This window comes from Prionailurus bengalensis, chromosome B4 (genome assembly GCF_016509475.1).
Source record: "Prionailurus bengalensis isolate Pbe53 chromosome B4, Fcat_Pben_1.1_paternal_pri, whole genome shotgun sequence".
NCBI classification, from domain to species: domain Eukaryota; kingdom Metazoa; phylum Chordata; class Mammalia; order Carnivora; family Felidae; genus Prionailurus; species Prionailurus bengalensis.
Genome location: NC_057358.1, coordinates 51472501 through 51490176, shown reverse-complemented (window position 1 = coordinate 51490176; position 17676 = coordinate 51472501). Strand labels below are relative to the sequence as shown.

At 36.7% G+C, this 17676-nt stretch overlaps 1 protein-coding gene across 1 annotated transcript in view; it reads right to left on the bottom strand.

The window, feature by feature from the left end:
- Positions 1-17676, bottom strand: part of PIK3C2G (phosphatidylinositol-4-phosphate 3-kinase catalytic subunit type 2 gamma) — a 333932-nt gene that overhangs the window by 277996 nt on the left and 38260 nt on the right. Inside the window, exons 6-7 of the mRNA XM_043561485.1 lie at positions 15458-15528; positions 6558-6621 (exon numbers count right to left, since the gene is read on the bottom strand). Coding sequence (XP_043417420.1) covers positions 6558-6621; positions 15458-15528 — 135 coding nt within the window. The remainder of the gene's footprint in view (positions 1-6557; positions 6622-15457; positions 15529-17676) is intronic.

Sequence of the window (17676 nt, the reverse complement as noted above, 5' to 3'; positions counted from 1 at the left end):
CGGTTTTGCATCCCAGTTATAGCACTTTTGATTTTGTATCCCAGTTACAGCACTTTTTATTTTGGCTAACTAGTTTTTAGGTCTTTTATCACTGCAGTAAAGGGTCTCTCTGGTTTCTTCTGTTTCTCAAGACCAGCTAGTATTTTATGATTATTGCTTTAAATTCTGGTTCCAACATAATACTTATATCTGTTTTGATTAACTCCCTGGCCATGATATGTTCTTGTTCTTTCTTTTGGGATGAATTCCTCCATCTTGGAATTTTCTCTAGGACTCTATCTTTTGTGTATCAGGAAAGCGTGTGCCTGGTCCCGTTTCCACTAGAGCTGAAGCTTTGCAGCACTCTATGATCAGTAGATCTGGTGCATATGGGAGGTTTGTGCTGGTCTTCTGGGGAGGGGCCCCCTGCTGCTCTGGATCTCAATCAGACTTGCCCTAGTAAAAAAGCCACCTGCAGAGTGCCAGGGGGTAGGTCTTGCAGTAACTGGTTCAATCCTCCACTGTGTGTGCTGTACTGCTCCCTAAAGTTTGCTGTACTGATAAGAGGGGTAAACAATGGCATCAGCCCACTCTCTTCCCCAGGGAGGGTATTTCATGCCCACCGCTGTTGAGGAGGTCTTCACAGAAGGGGGAACAATCTCTCCCCTTGTGACCCAGGCTTCTGTCAGATCCCTGCCTTCACCCTGTCTACGTTTGATCTGTCTGAAGGCCTGTTGGTGCACTGTTCCTCCATTTTAACTCAGATGAGTGGCTGGGTTTCAAAACTCCAGATTTTAGGGACTTAGTGTGGGGCAGACTTGTGCTGATACCCTAGGGGAGGGTCTCACTGCCTTGTGGCTGATAATGGTTTCTCTCAGAAAAGCAGTTGTACGACTGGCAGGGACTTGGATTTTTATGGTAAAGCATAGCAAAACAGCCAGCATCCAGGTTAGCTGCCCTCAGCAGGTGTCTCTGCTTATATGCTAGTGAATGAAGCAGCTCCGCGGCACCCACTAGCTCTTTTGTCCCGAGAGGCAATGCTGCCTCTTCCAAATGTACTGCAAGAAGGGGAACTGTCTCTCCCAGAATGATCCAGGAGATCCTCAGAGCATGCTGTCCACTCCTGGGCCTCTGCCCTCATTCTGCACAGGAGACCCCTATGCCTGCCATGCTTGACTCTGGCAATGGCACAGACTTCTAAAACTTCAGACTTTTAGCTCTGCTGCTTGTAAAATCTTGCGATAATCAGTCCCTCTCATTTTCCCAGTCAGCATTGTTTTGGGAAGTGTTTTTCTTGTGCAATCCCTGAATGCTGCTTTATCTTTCTCTCTCATTCCTTCTCTCCTCTCTCTCCATGATCAGGGCTCCCTTCCCTGCACAGCACCTGTGATTCCTTTCTCCCCCAAATCGTATCTCCACACCTCCTGCATTCCACAATGTGACCTCCTTTTTCCTTCTAGTTGTACAGTTTGTTCTCTCATTCCTCAGATCAATTTCCTGGATGTTCAGAATTATTTGATAGTTATCTAGCTGTGTTCAAGAGACATGGCAAGCATAAGGTCCTTCTCCTACTCCACATCTTAACTCTCTCCCCACTTAAGCAAAAATTTAAAAAGTTGAACTATACCACATGGTGAGAAGATGGGGCAATGGGAACTCTCATCTGTTATGAAATATCTGTGACCCTATTAAAAAGTGTGTATGACCCTAGGTATATACCCTAGAGAAATTCTTGATATTAGCTCAGGTGTACATCAACAGTGGATTACATAAATAAATTGAGGTTCTTTGAGCTAATTGAATACCATACATCAATGAAAACAAAGCAAAACCACATAGAACAAGGTGGATAAATCTGAAAAACAATGAGCAAAAGTTACATGGCTCAGAAAGTACATACAGTTTTATTCTACTTATGGAGGCATTAAAAAGGAAAGCTAAAATGTATATTTCTAATGAATGCATAGATATCCTTTGATGGTAATGTGAAAAGGTAAAATGGTGAAAACAAAACCTACAAAATACTTTTCACCAAAGGATACCTCTCATGTAGAGAAAAGAGATATAAAGTGGCACACAGGCAGATCCTACGATACCGGCAATATTTTGTTCCTAAACTTACTGTTTAATAAGAATGCCTGCTCAGGTATTATTCTTTAGTTTGTATATGTATTATTAAATGTTCCTCATGTATTATATAATTCACTGCACACATCCCAAATAAAATGTCAGATCATGATATTCCTTTGGCAAAATCCTTCAATGCTTTTGATCTCACTTGGAATACAAATTATGTTGGCTAGTGATTATTTTCCTTATTGGAGATCTATTTTCAGTTTTTCATTTTTTGCTTCCTTAAGTCTGAAAATGTCCTATACATTATAGGTTTGACTTTTAGTAGTTTCACTATGCCCTTTATTTCTGCTAGGGTAGTTTCCAATTCTGCAATTGTGTTTTATTTTTTTTGTGACCTGACTTTATCTCCTTCATCTCCTTGACTTCTTCTTTTGTAACCTTTAACCAGGTTCTTGTTACCTATTCATTTTGTCCCATTTTCTTCTTACGATTTTTTGTTCTTTTCTCACTTCTTATATTCTGTGTTGAATACAAATCGGTTTTGTGACATTTTTCTTCTTTCTTCTGAATCCTACTCAGTCCTCTACTTTAGCAATAAAAACTTATGATAATCAGTCCCCCCAAAATATATAACTTTAAAAATAATAACTCTAATAGCACTAAACTGACACTTGTACTTATCTTTACCTGAACACGTTTTATCTTCCAGCCACTATATTATATTAAACATATCTCATATGTTTTTTTTAATTTTAAAAATATCATTGTTATATTTTATTAAATTCACTCTAGTGATGAATAATATGAACTCTAAGAAAGTTGAATAAAAACTTTCTTTAGTGTAGGGTTGGCATATACTGCTATCTGACTTTGGAGTCTCTGTACCTAAATTATGTCCTTACTGCCACTCTGTTTAAATTATGTTTGAGGGGTGCCTGGATGGCTCAGTTGGTTAAACATCTGACTCTTGATTTTCGTTCAGGTCATGATCTCATGGTTCGTGAGTTCGAGCCTCACGTTGGGCTCTGCACTGACAGTGTGGAGCCCGCTTGGGAATCTCTGTCTTCCTCTCTCTGTCCCTCCCCCATTCATGTACTTGCATTCTCTCTTTTTCCTCTCTCTCTCAAAAATAAATAAGCATTTAAAAAACAAATTATGTTTGAATTTGGCACTTCTAAAAATCCAACAATTTGGATTAGGTCTGCTTGTTACTAAAAGAGCTTCAGTTCTAATAAAGCCAAATACAGAAGATCCTTATGTGCCCCCTTTATTTCTACTTACACGTGAAATTTTTAGCTTCTGTCTAGAAACTGAATACAGTTGGATTTAGGTCTTAGGGAGGGGAAAGTGTGAGATAATTATTATTCTGTGTTACTCATTTAGTTACTTAAACCTGAAAAATAGAGGTGCCATTCTGGTTATCTAGTTTGTACACTTTCTGTGTCATGAGCTAGATGGTAAAGTGTTTGGAGGTTTTTAGCTCTTTTTAGACCAAGCAGATGTTTCATGAAGACAAACCATATTTTAAAGCATGAATAGATTTTTCTCAATCCACATTTATCAGTTTATAATTAGTTCATCAGTTATTAGATTCTAGTATAAGCTTGTCATCAGTAATAAGGATTGCTAACTTTGTTAAAAGGTCCTATTTGGCACTGTAATAAAAATTTTGGAGACAGTGCATTAGAAGCTACTAGGAAGAAGCAGCTTTGAATCAGAAGCTGATTCTTGCACCTAGATTCAAATCTTGTTTTACACTGTTTTGCTTTGTATATGTACCACTCTATGTACATTATTTATGAATATGCTGTCTTTCCAAGTAGATCATCAGCAACTTCAGAGTATGGTTTTGTTTTCTATTTCTCTATCTCTCTCTTCTCTCTTTTTTTTTTTTTTTTTTGAGAGAGAGTGAGAGACAGCAGGGGAGAGGCAGAGAGAGAGGGAGAAAGAATCCCAAGCAGGCTCCATACTGTTGGTGCAGAGCCTGACATGGGGCTTGAACCCACAAACTGTGAAATCATGACCTGAGATGAAATCGAGTCAGATGCTTAACCAACTGAGCCACCCAGGCACTCCAGATTTCTATTTCTCTTGATTCTAGTGAATAAATAGTTCACTAATTAACATTAAGTAAGCTAAGTAAGCATTAAGTAATACCTTAGGGGAGAAATTCTTTTTCTTTTATTCTTAATTTCTCTGAAATATTAGAGATGAACACAGAATATAGAATGAATATAGAAAACGTTCCATACCTTTCTGGATATTAGTGGCATAGAAGAGAGGAATAAAATGTCCAAAATAAAAGTTCTATGTAAGTTGCTTACAAAATTAGCTACTTAGCAAACATAATAATCAGGGCCCCAAAAGTGAAATAAATCAAATCTAAAATATGTTAACTGACCATGGCTGGGGAAAGAAAATATTTGAAAATTTAAATTACCCATATTATTCAATAATATCTGTGTCATATTTATTCAGCCTGCATGTTTTCTATTTTTTTTAAATTGTTTAATAATCCAAGTTTGGGAAATATAAAAAAAACATTGTTCATGTTGGCACTATTTTTGACATTGATGAAATATTACTTAATGCAGTTGTCAAATAAATAGAAGTACCGCAGTCTGTCCTCATTTCTCAGATATTTGCTAGTGATGCCTCATAGGAAGAATCACATTTAAAAAGACCATTGTTTTGGAAGGAGTTCATCTGGAAAATCACAGACACTGTGGCCTATTTACAAGATAAGTCAGATGTGGGTGATGATAACTATTTGCCTGTGTTAATGTAAAGACAGTAATCATTTGATGTTTTGCCAACTTTCAAGTCATACTGAAAAAATTTACAATAATCAATGGATTCTTTCAAAGTGGAAATATTGGAGGCGTTGTATAAGAGTTAGAAACTTCTTGGAAATTAAGAACTTTACAGATTCTCAACAATTTGTGTGCATGTGTGTATGTATAAAAAGGCATCTGTGATACATGAGCAGTACTGAGACATTTAGATAATTACCAGTCATCATAAGTAGGCTATCATAACCTCAAAAGTATATCTATATATAGTCAAGAGACATAAATGATCTAGGAATGAAGTCTTCGTCTGCCTTGTGTACCTGGTGAATTTCAAATTCTACACTCAAAAGAATGACTATCACAAAGGTGAAGAATCAAGCTGAAAGAAGTACTAATTATGACACTTTTATGAGACTCAAACCAATCTTCTGTGAATTTCTTTCACATTTCACATTTTAAACTTATATATTTAAGCCAGACTCAAGAAAGAAAAATGGAATTAGAGTGATAGGATTACATTTTGGGAGGGAATATGAGTTGTGTATTTGTCATCATCATGTCTTTAAATATTTATGTGGAATTCACATGAGTTTGGTATCTATCCAGAAGTATTTATTATTTTCAGAATCTTCTACTGTTAATTAATATTAGGAATAGTTACTTAGGCTCTTTATCTTTTCATATATATCAGGAGTCAATTATTTAATGGAAAAATAAATCCTCACTTGTTTTAAAACACTGTATTTACACAATTTTCTATAATCACAGCATGTTTTATCTGTGGAAGATTTAACCCTTCCCTGGAAGAATAAGCTATAAGATACGGTCTGCCTAATGGTGACCACAACTTTGATGCCCAGTTGGTGACCAAATCTCAGTAATCTTGGGCTAAGTCCATCATATTTCCCTGCCAAGCTAGCTTCTTCTTTCTGCTATTTTAGTAAACTGATGTCTGTTGGTTGGCAGCCAGGAATGTGGAGGTATTCTAGACACCCTCTTCTTTTATTTTACTCATAGCCTTTCACCAAATCATATACATTGCACATTTTCACATATTATGAATTTGTCCCCTCCTGACCACCACTATTGTAGAGTTTTTGTCAATACCCTTATCATCTCTTTGGGCTAATGAAGTGCTCCTCTAGTCACCCATCTGTCATTCTGTTGCCTTGCATAATGGCTCTATGTCATCAGCTGATAAATTAGAAAATCCTTAAATTGTCCGTAAAGTGTCCTTAGGATCCTACATAAGTTGGCCCCTGTTTGCCCCTTTCATCTGGTCTCTTTCCAGTTTCTCAAACTGAACCCTAGTTGTAGCCATTCCAAATTTCATACAGTTTTCTAATCATTCTAGGCTTTTCCTAACTGCTTCTCTTTATGTTGTTCTTCACTAAAAGTTATCCCCACTCCCCACCTTCTTTCACCATGTGCCTTAGTTGGCATACTCATTTTTCAACATTCAGATCAAATAGGTAAAATTGATAACTTTCTTTGTGTCCTGTATACACATAGGTCTTTCACATTCACAGTACCTATGACACTTTATTCATACACATCTATTTACTTGTGTGTTTTGCCACAATAGAATGAAAGCTGCTCAGATATTGACATTCTACTTTATTCATCTTTGTGTCTTCAGAAAATTGCAAAATTTTTTTATGGTTAATAAATACTTATTGAATTGATAGATGAAGTAACAAAAGTTAATACCTGGGTTTTCAATAGGCATTTCAGGTGGAAGTCATATTTTTTGATTACTGTTGAGAGGCACTGTCTGGAAAGAAAAAAAATGACTTTGTCTAAAAGTGGGTAAGAAAACTTATATTAACTTTAGCATATTTATCATAAGTTCTGTTTTGTCCATGATTCTATAGCAGACATGGCTTAAAAAGGATTGCTACTGACACGGTTTTAAAAACCATTTCGGAAGGATGTTTATAAACTTTGTGTAACTTGATAGCCTACAGACATATCTGAAAACTTTTTAGAACTCCAAAGAAATCCATGACAAATTATCCAAACCTCTCAAAGACTGTTCATACTATCAAACTATTCTTACTTCAAAATGTAAGTTATGAAAGGATTTATGAGCAGATAATGACAAATACTAACATCAAGAATTGTTAAATATGCAAACACTTGTAGAGAATTGCTCTCAGAATTAATGACATATATTTATAATAGGTAAGGCTGTCTTTGGCATCAAACCTCTGTATCTTTTTGCCCTAAGCTTCCCTTATTTCTCCAACCTTATCTATGCTTAGGTGGAATACATGTGAGATGAGCAGAGGTTCTTCTTACTTCACTAATCAAAATTATTTTCCAAACATCATGACTTTCTCTTCCTATTTCTCTTCCTGAAAACCACTGAATTGAACACATCATACAACACAAAAAGTGTTAAAGACACACCAATGTATTTTACAATAACTGCCTTCTCAGCCTTTATTAAATCATCACTTCAGTTGGATTAAATCTGACAGTTCAAAGACAAAATGCATTGACCATGTAAAAAATCAGTGGAGGTATAGGAAAAGAATAGTGAAAGATTTGGCTATTGAAGGGAGGGTTTTTATATAAAATATGACCCCAAAACTTAAAAGACCCTCAAGAATATATACCCTCAGCACCTTGCTGTTAAGCATTATATTTATTTTATAGAAAAAACCCTGGAAACTAATGAAGGTATATGATTTGCCCAACTTCTAAGAGGAAGTTAAGTAAGGGAAGAGTGAAACTGAAAATAAAGCTCCTGCCATCTAGTGTGTGATCTTTTAATGGCACCATAAAGTAGTCTGAGGAGGGAAGGCAGAATAGCATTGTATTACAGAGAGCAGTCTTGGAGGTCTCCAACTTGGAGGTCTCCAAGATGGCAAAGTACGAGATCCCAGTCTCTGTATTCTCACAATTAGACAACTATCTATGAACAAAAACAGCTCTGGGAGAGCTTAGGAATCCTTGCAAGAAACTTTGACAACACTGTAGAACAAGAAACCCTGAGAATAACCACACAAAAATGGGAGGGCACTTTCATTTTGCCTGCATCATCTCATCCTGCAGGCCAGCACTGCTCACTGTCCATAGGGAAATCCCCTTGCTGGGAAGGGGACAGTAGGTGAGCCAGCAGCTTCCCCCAGCCTTTTGGGACACTGCAAGAAGGACCTGCATTGATTTTACCCTACCCAGAGACCAGCAAAGCTGAGATATGTAAAGACGGCCAGGAACAAGGAAGAAGGGGCTGCCAGCATCAGTAGTGTAGGGGGAGTTACTATGGTCCCCAGTGACCTGCAATGCAGAGGGCCCCAGTACCTTTCACCACTGGAGAAATCAACAGCCAACACAGCAGCTGCAGAGCCGCAGGCAGATTTCACTGTTTCCCTCCCCCTGTCACACACAGGTATTCATATTCACAAACAGCAGCTGCTTGAGTCCCTCCCAGCTCCCTTTCCTACCCACTGCCACCCTAAGGCTCACTGGCAGCTGGTTCCCAAGGTGTGCACCTGCAAGCCCTTGGCCTGGTTTCTGTACTGGCCTTCACTGCCATGCACATGTTTTAGGGAGACGCTGCAGGCACAGGAATGCAGACCAATTGCCAGGACCCCCACAGATGCTTGTGGGCCTGGTTCTGGCCCTGTTTCCTGTGACTGGCCTACACTGTTGGGCTTGCTTGCAACCAGCCACTCCAGCTGTGTACCTGTATCTAACCAGCCTGAATCCCATAATAGCCTTCATTGCTGTGCACATGACCAGGTGAGACTGCAGCCACAGGAGTGCATACCAACATCCAGGGCCCCACAGTGCCAGTGCACCTACAGTTAGTCGTAGCCCTTGCTGCCAGCCCTGCCCTCCCCCTTACTATATGTATGTCTGCAACCAGTTCCTGCCACTACACAGGCACTTGCAGCTGACACCCAAACTCTATGTGTGCGTGCCACCAACTCTAGCAACAACCATTGCCTACCCTGGGCCCTAGCTGCTGGACCCAGAAACACCACTGAAGATGCCAACAGCACTTGTTAAAGATGTTGTAGGCCCCAGTGGCCTGAGCTGAGGAGACATCACATTCACCAGACCTGGGTCTTCCACATGACTGTATACTTGGTGCCCTGCACCACTAGACTCACAGCCATAGCATGCTCCAGTGTGCCTCACCTGCAGGTGAAGATCCTGTACTGAGGTCAGCCTATAAAGTCTGGAAGATGTGACTGCTTCTTCCCAGGCCCAGACATCTAGGCAAGGCTCCAGGGATCATAAAGAGTCAGGGAAGGGGCGCCTGGGTGGCGCAGTCGGTTAAGCGTCTGACTTCAGCCAGGTCACGATCTCACGGTCCGTGAGTTCGAGCCCCGCGTCAGGCTCTGGGCTGATGGCTCAGAGCCTGGAGCCTGTTTCCGATTCTGTGTCTCCCTCTCTCTCTGCCCCTCCCCCGTTCATGCTCTGTCTCTCTCTGTCCCAAAAATAAATAAATGTTGAAAAAAAAATTAAAAAAAAAAAGAGTCAGGGAAATATGACACCACCAAAGGAACACAGTCAACTTAAAGCAACTGACCCCAAAGACATGGAGCCACATGAATTGCCTGACAAAAAATTCAAAATAATTATTCTAAAGATGCTCAGAGAAATATAAGAGAACACAGAAAGACAATTTAATGAACTCATCAAAACCATGTAAGAACACAATGAGAAGTCCAATCAAGGTATAGAAAACGTAAAAAAAAGAACAAGAGTTTTGGAGATAAGAAATACAATGGCCGAACTGAAGAATTCAATATAGAGCTTCAGCAGAAGAAGGGACCAAGCAGAAGAAAAAAATCAGTAAGCTCAAAGACAGATTATTTGAAATTACCTAAGCAGAAGAACAAAAACAAAATTAAAAAAAGTAAAAAAGGAATTTAAAAAGTCTATGGGATTCATGGGGCCCCATAAAGAGAAACGTGTGCATGTCATTGGAGTCCTGAAAGAAGAAGATAAGAGAAAGGAGCTGAAAGCTTAGTTAAATAATGGCTTTTGAACTTCCCAAACCTGGGGAGATATTTGGACATTATGAAGTAATAGGCTACCCTATAATTTCAATCCAAAATGATCTACTCCAAGACACATAACAAAATAAAATGGCCTAAAATCAAATACAAAGAGAAAATTTCAAAAGCAGCAAGAGAGAATAATTTTTCCTCATAAAAGAATCACCATAAAGCTATCAGTGGATTTCTCAGCAGAAATCCAACAAACTAGGAGAGTAGGATGGTAAGTGTAAGTTGCTGAAAGAAAAAACAAAACAAAACAAAACAAGAAAGACCCCTGCCAACTAAGAATACTTTACCCAACACAATTGTCCTTCAGAAATGAAGGTGAAATAAAGACTGTCACAAACAAAGGAAAGGAGTTCTTCAGCACAAGGCATGCCTTAGAAAAAATGCTAGTTCCTCAAGCTGAAATGAAAAGATGCTAATTAGTAACAGGAAAACATGAAAATATACAACACACTTTACTGGAAAGATAAGTATATAGTCTAATATAGTAATAATGATGTGTCAATTACTTAACTCTAGTATAGAGATTAAGGAAAAATATTAAAAATAGCTAAAGTTTCATATTGTCAATGGATATATAATACAAAGAGGTATAAATTCTGACATCAAAAGCATAAAATGTTAGGACAGAGTAAAACGTAGAGTTTTTATGCAAATAAGGTTAAATTGCTATCGGCTTAAAAGACTGTTATATTTCAAGTAAACCTCAGAGTAACCACAAAACAAAAACCTATCACAGATATGCAAAGGTAAAGAGAAGAAATTAAAGTATACTACTATGGCCAATCATCAATTCAGGAAGAGAGAAAGGAACAGAAAAAGAAAGAAAGAAGAAAGAAAAAAAGAAAGAAGAAGACAGAAAGAAAGGCTACAAAACAAAACAATTAACAAGATGGCAATAGTGAGTCATTAACTATCAATTATTATTTTAAATGTAAAGTTTTTCAGTCAAAGGACAGCTAGTAGCTGAATGGATGAAAAAAGACAAATATACTGCCTGTAAGAGATTCCCTTCAGCTTGTAGAGCATACATATATTCATAGTGAAGGGATGGAAAAAGGTACTTCATGTATAATAGAGACCAAAAGATAGTAGAGGTAGCTGTACTTATATTACACAAAGTAGACTTTAATTTAAAAGCTGTTACAAGAAACAAAGAAGGATCAAAAGAGACTATTATGAACAATTATATGCTAAAAAAATTGGACAACCTGGAAGAAGTGAACAAATTCCTAAAAAATACGACCTACTAAGACTGAATCAGGAAGAAATAGAAAATCCAAATAGACCAATAATAAGAAGATTAAACCAGTAATTAAAAACCACCCAACAAAGAAAAATTCAGGAGCAGATAGCTTCATGGGTAAATCCTACCAAATATTTAAATAAAAATTAATGCCAGTTCTTGTCAAACTCTTCCAAGAACATGAAGAGGTAGGGACACTCCCAAACTCATTATATGAAGTTAGAATTACCCTAATGCCAAAGCCAGATAAGGACAATATAGAAAAAGAAAACTATGAGCCAATATCCCTGAAGGTTATAGATGCAAAAATTCTCAACAAAATACTTGCAAACCAAATTCAACAGCATATTAAAAGTATTATATACCCCATGACCAAGTAAAATTTGTCCCTGGGATGCAAGGATGATTCAACTACACAAATCAATAAATTTAATAAAGCACATAAATAAATCATTGATCATCTCAATAGAAGCAGAAAAAGCATTTGAAAAAATGTAACATCCTCTCATTATGAAAACTTTCAACAAATTGGGTATAGAAGGGACACATCTCAACATAATAAAGTGTACATATGACAACCCACAGCTCTCATCATACTCCATGGTGAGAGGTTGAAAGTACTTCCTTTCAGGGGTGGCTGGGTAGCTCAGTTGGTTAAGCATCCAATTTTGGCTCAGGTCATGATCTCACAGTTTGTGAGTTTGAGCCCTGTGTTGGGCTCTGTGCTGACACCTCAGAGCCTGGAGACTGCTTCAGATTCTGTCTCCCTCTCTCTCTCTGCCCCTCCTCCACTCATGCTGTCTCTCTCTGTCTCTCAAAAATAAAATAAACATTAAAAAAATTTTAGAAAATACTTCCTCTAAGAGCAGGAACAAGATAAGTGTTCCCACTCTCACTCCACCTATTCAACATAGTACTAGAAGTCTTACAGTAATCAGGCAAGAAAATGAAATAACAGGCATTCAATCTCAAAGGGAGAAGTAAAACTGTGTCTGTTTGATGATGGTACAGTCTTGTATATAGAAAATTCTGAAGATTCCACCAAAATACTGTTAGAACTAATGAATGAATTCTATAAAGTTTCAGGATGCAAGATAAATACATACAAATCAGTTGAGTTTCTATACACTAACAATGAAAGTTTTGAAAAATAAAAAAGTTTTACTTACAATAGCATCAAAACAAAAACAAAACCAAAAAAAACCTCAGGAATAAAATTTAACCAAGGAAGTGAAAGAGCTATACACTGAAAGCTATGAGACATTGATGAAAGAAATCAAAACACATAAATAGAATGGCATCCAAGTTTTTATATCAGAAAAGTTACTATTGTTAAAATGTTCATACTACCCACAGCCATCTATAGATTCAATTTATTTTTTTTAAGTAAGCTCTATACCCAACATGAAGCTTGAACTCACTACCCTGAGATCAAGAGTAGCATGCTCTACCAACTGAGCTAGCCAGACATCCCTATTCAATATAATTTTATCAAAGTTCCAGTGCTATTCTTCACAGAAATAAGAAAAATAATCCTAAAATTAATACATAACCACAAAATATCCGGCAGAGCCAAAGCAATCCTGAGAAAGAGCAAATCTGGAGGCATTACACTTCCTGACTTCAAATTATATCACAAAGATTTGGGAATCAGAAGTATTATGACACTGATATAAAAACAGACACATAGATGAATTGAATAGTCTTGAGAGCCCAGAAACAAACCTACACATATATGGTCAAGTAATATTTGACAAGGAGCCAAGAATAATAAGTGGAGAAAGGATAGTCTCTTCAATAAATAGTTTGGGATAACTGGATATTCTCATGCAAAAGAATGAAATTGCACTCTATCTTAAACCTAAAACAGCAAAGGAAAGAATGCATAAAGTGAAAAGGCAACCTAGTTTATGGGAGGAAATATTTGCAATCCATATATCTGATAAGGGGTTAATATCCAAAATGTGTAAGGAGCTCATACAACTCAATAGTGAAAAATCAATCCGATTTAAAAAATGGGCAGAGGACTTGAGTAGACATTTGCCTTAAAAATATATACAAATGGCCAACAAGCACATGAATAACAAGTACATAAACAATATCACTAATCATCAGGAAAATGCTACACTTGACTTTAGCTCAAAGGCTGAAAAGAAATGGGGAAATGCAAATCAAAATCACAATTAATATCCCCTCACACCCCTTAGAATGGCTATTATCACAAAGACTCTGGTCAAGGCTATTCAGAAAAGGGAACCCTGGTTTACTGTTGGGAATGTAAATTGGTTCAGCCACTATGGAAAACAGTATGAAGTTTCCTCAAAAAATAAAAAATAGAACTAACATATCATCCAGCATTCCCCACTTCTAGTATTCAAAGGAAATTAAATCACTATCTTGAAGAGATAGTCGCACTCCCAAGTTCATTGCAGCATTATTCACAATAGCCAAGACATAGAAACAACCTAAATATCCATCAATGGATGAATGGATAACACGTGTACGTATACATATACACACACACATATAATGTTATTATATATAAAATGTATATATACACACATATATAATGCTATTATATATGTGAAAAATATATAATATATATCAATACTATAAATACTATATAAAATAAAAAATATATTTATATAATTTAATGTTGTATACAATATTAATAGTTAAGTGGAATAAGTGCTGAGTTTAGACATTTGGTTTTAGTCCTGGCTATGGCATTAATTATCTGTATGATGGTTGACAAACTTTTAAACTTTTCTGTGTTTTAGTTTCCTTACCAGAGGAGAAGCAGCAATGCCCTGGGGTTAAAGGGAAGGGGTGGAGGAATTAGATTTTGAGATTAGTCTGTGCCTGCCAGGGTTCCTCCAGTCTCTGTGGTGGCAGAGCTGTTGTGTTACCCGAATTTAACTCCGTGGACACTTGTATTGCACAATGGTCAAGGCCACCAGACTTCTGTGAGGGGGCTGGCAATGGCAGGGTAAGACAGAAAGAGAAGGAAAACTGTCTTGCTCTCCCCTTCTTCTCACAGCCTCCCCTTGTCTCTCTGTGCCCCAGACAGTATCTACCTACATACAAGTGACAGTCCTCCACCAAACCAGTTCAGAACAGTCCTTTGTCTCCCAAGGATTTCCCACTTTTTAAAGAATTTGTCAGATTTGATGCTTTCCTCTAAGTTTTTTTGGTTTTTTGGATAAATTTATTTTGGAATGAGGAAACTACAGCTGTTGTTAATATGCCATTTTGATGGGAACCTATACCTGATCCATGTAATTAGCTATAAAATAAAAGTTTAGATTAGAATATATTCAAAGTCCTCTGTAGTCCTACCCATTCTGTGATTTTGTTGTGTGAGGATGAATATTTTGGGGGAAATAAAGAGAGGCATACAGGGAAAGACAGAATAGTTTTAATAAAAGAATAGGGTCTTTGCAAATTTCACACAGCCCTGATTTCTGTCCTACCACTAATGAACTGAATAGCCTTATGGAAGTTATTTAACCTTCCAGAACTTGGGTTTCTTTGATTCTGAAGTAAATTTTGTGTCTTATCACAGGGCTGTAGGGAGAATTAGATGAGATAATGCATGTAAAATGTACAATAACTCCACTAAGTGATTGATAGCTATTATGAATAGTCACTAAAAACGATTTTAACTCATATTTTTTATATCAGGCTTTGCTTTGGAGATTATGATATATACCACCCATACCCGATTTTTTGCTCATTCAGCTCAGAACAACTTTAATTTCAGATAAACCCATACTGTAGCACTGATATCTTCTCCCAGGCTAGCTTCCTGATGGGTCTATTCTTTCAAATAATACACGCATACATTTAGATATGAGAATCAGTTAGGATGTGTTCATTTACTGTCATTTGAGTTTTCCAGTTTGAATTCATGCTCCTCTGTTTATGATATACCAGTTATTTTCAGGGAATTAAAGAAAAATTTAAAGCAGGATGTGGTGACTTTCAAAGTGTGGAAATTCGGTTATACAAAGAGCTTAGTGACACATGCACACGCAAATTCACAAAATGAATGAGGAAAAAAATTCTTGAAAACATAATAACCGGTAGCAGAGATATTTTAAAATGAATGTTAGATTGTTCTGGAAGGTGTTAGCAGCTCTTCAAATGTATCTGAATAGCTGTGAAGAATAGATAATTATTAACAGAATTTGCCAAAGGGAGATATCTATTAAAAGTACAATAGCTTCCACGGTACTGACGAAAGGACAGTTTTTACAGTCAACTGAAAAATATTGTGATTTGGCACTTGAGAACTTGGTCAGAAAGTAGTCTTGGAACAAAATAAAATGTCTTACCTGGATATTTTCCAAATATGCATAAATTCCAGAAGTTGGTTCAGATAAAACTGACTGTGGTCATCTTCATGCTGTAGACAGCAGAATATATTAATATTTATAGGGTGAATAGGAATGAGTACCAGATAAAAATAGGTCTGTGGCTTCCTGCTGTCATTTTATTCACCTCTTTTGATAACCCTCATTCATCATTTTAATACTTTGTTTTAAAGACTTTGTAAGACTCTTCTTAACTCTATAAGCATTCTTTTCAAAAATGAATCAGAAAGCTGAGCTTTGGGAGAGGATAAACTTCAAGGACAGAAGAAAAGCATCCTGGCATCACCAAGGTCAAACATTAAGTTCTCCTAGCAGAGGGCAGTTTTGCAGACTGGTTCTCTCACATACATGCACATTTTCTTTACATTTAGGCTATGGATGCCATGGCAGTGTGTGGCCTGACAGCTTGCCAGATCCGTTGGCAGGCCTAGAATGAGCTCCCATTTTTCAACTTCACCACACCTTGCCTCCCAAATGTGAGTGTAACAGAACTTTCTATTTCGTGAACATTGAAGTGTGCTAATGAGTGACAACTATAAATTCCAGGAGTTTTCAGGAGGCATTTGTTTTCTCCCAAGATTAGCAGAAACTACTTATCATAAACTATCAGTCCTGTGGTCCATACGCATAAACGCACACGCGTGCGTGCACACACACACACACACACACATTTTCACACCATAACTCCTTGATTAGCTCTTCTGCAACAGGCATTCATGAAAATCCTGTGCAAGTCTGCAAAGGAGAATGCAATATAACTTCCCCATAATTGCACCATTTTCACTATACACAGCTGTTAAGTTTGAAAGCTTAATGCCTGGAGTGCATGCAATCTTGGATGTTAATACACAATCTATTTTTAAAACTGCCTATTAGAGCTCCTGACAGAAAACATCAGAAGGAAAACCTTTATATGGCCTAAGGTCAAAAGTGTATTATTGGGCTCTTTTGTGAGGAAGAAAGAAGTTGTTACATGGAGAGAATAAGGTCATAACTGTAATACAGTACCTTGAATGCACGCTAAAAAAACAAAACAAAACAAAAAAAAACCCAAAAACTTTCAGAAGAAGAAAAGAAACTTCTTTCAGAAGTTAAAACAACCAAAGCAAGCATATAATAATGACTTATTTGCATCTTTCTGTATAGCATAATCATATTCATTTTAAAACCACTTTACTTGGCTTCCAGAGATGCCTTTGGGGAGAAATTGGCCTTTGTCATATTGTCGCTTACAAGGAAAGTTTTGTTTTGTTTTGTTCTTATTTAAGGGAGCTCAAAAGTCTAGAGAACAGTCTTGAGCAGTTGTCCATGGAATATATCATACACTTTACTTTTCTCCAAAGCTGAAGGCATACCTTCATCTTAAGGAAAAAGTTAAGGTTTCTTTTTTTTCCTTTTTCATACAAAAATCTGCTCTCTGTGTTCTGTGAGTTTCCTTGAGCTAAAATGAAATTTGATTTTATGATTAATGTCAACAATGTTGAAAATACTTATCAAATTTGAGAGACATAAAGAGAACATTTTTTTTAAAGACTCAATTATACACATCTAGTCAAGATGGAGATTGTAAAATTTTGAAATTTAGAAAGATTTATATGGACTGTCAAACTATTTTATGAATAATCTCATGGAACAAGAATTAAATTACCATATTTCTGTACAACACAAGCAATTTTAAAATAGGAAAGGCATCTGAGATGAATTGAATAGTACAATGTGCCTTGTACAATTAGAGAACTCTAAAAGTATCTACTGAAAGGCAATGGTGTCAATAAACTTAATGAAATGATAATTATCATAATGTTCCTAGCATTATATAGAAGAAATAAGCCATTGTATGTTGTTTTACTGGAAAGAAAATATAATTGTTTATAAATGTTTTCATACAGCTAAAATTATGAAAACTGTAGAGAATTTTGAAACCACTTTAAACAGTAGGATCAAGAGAGAAGAACATTCAGTATCTCCTTACCATATAGAGTTTGTAATGGTAAAAAGCTAAAATGCCATCCCTAATTCTATGACATTAATAACTGATACTTACGTAGTCCCAGTTAGGCACAGGCACTGCTTTAAGCTTTCATTTACATTTCTCAATTAAGTTACAATAATAATCATATTAGGTAAATATTATTGTTCACATTTTTTAACAAGGAAAGTAGGGTGAATATAATAATTTA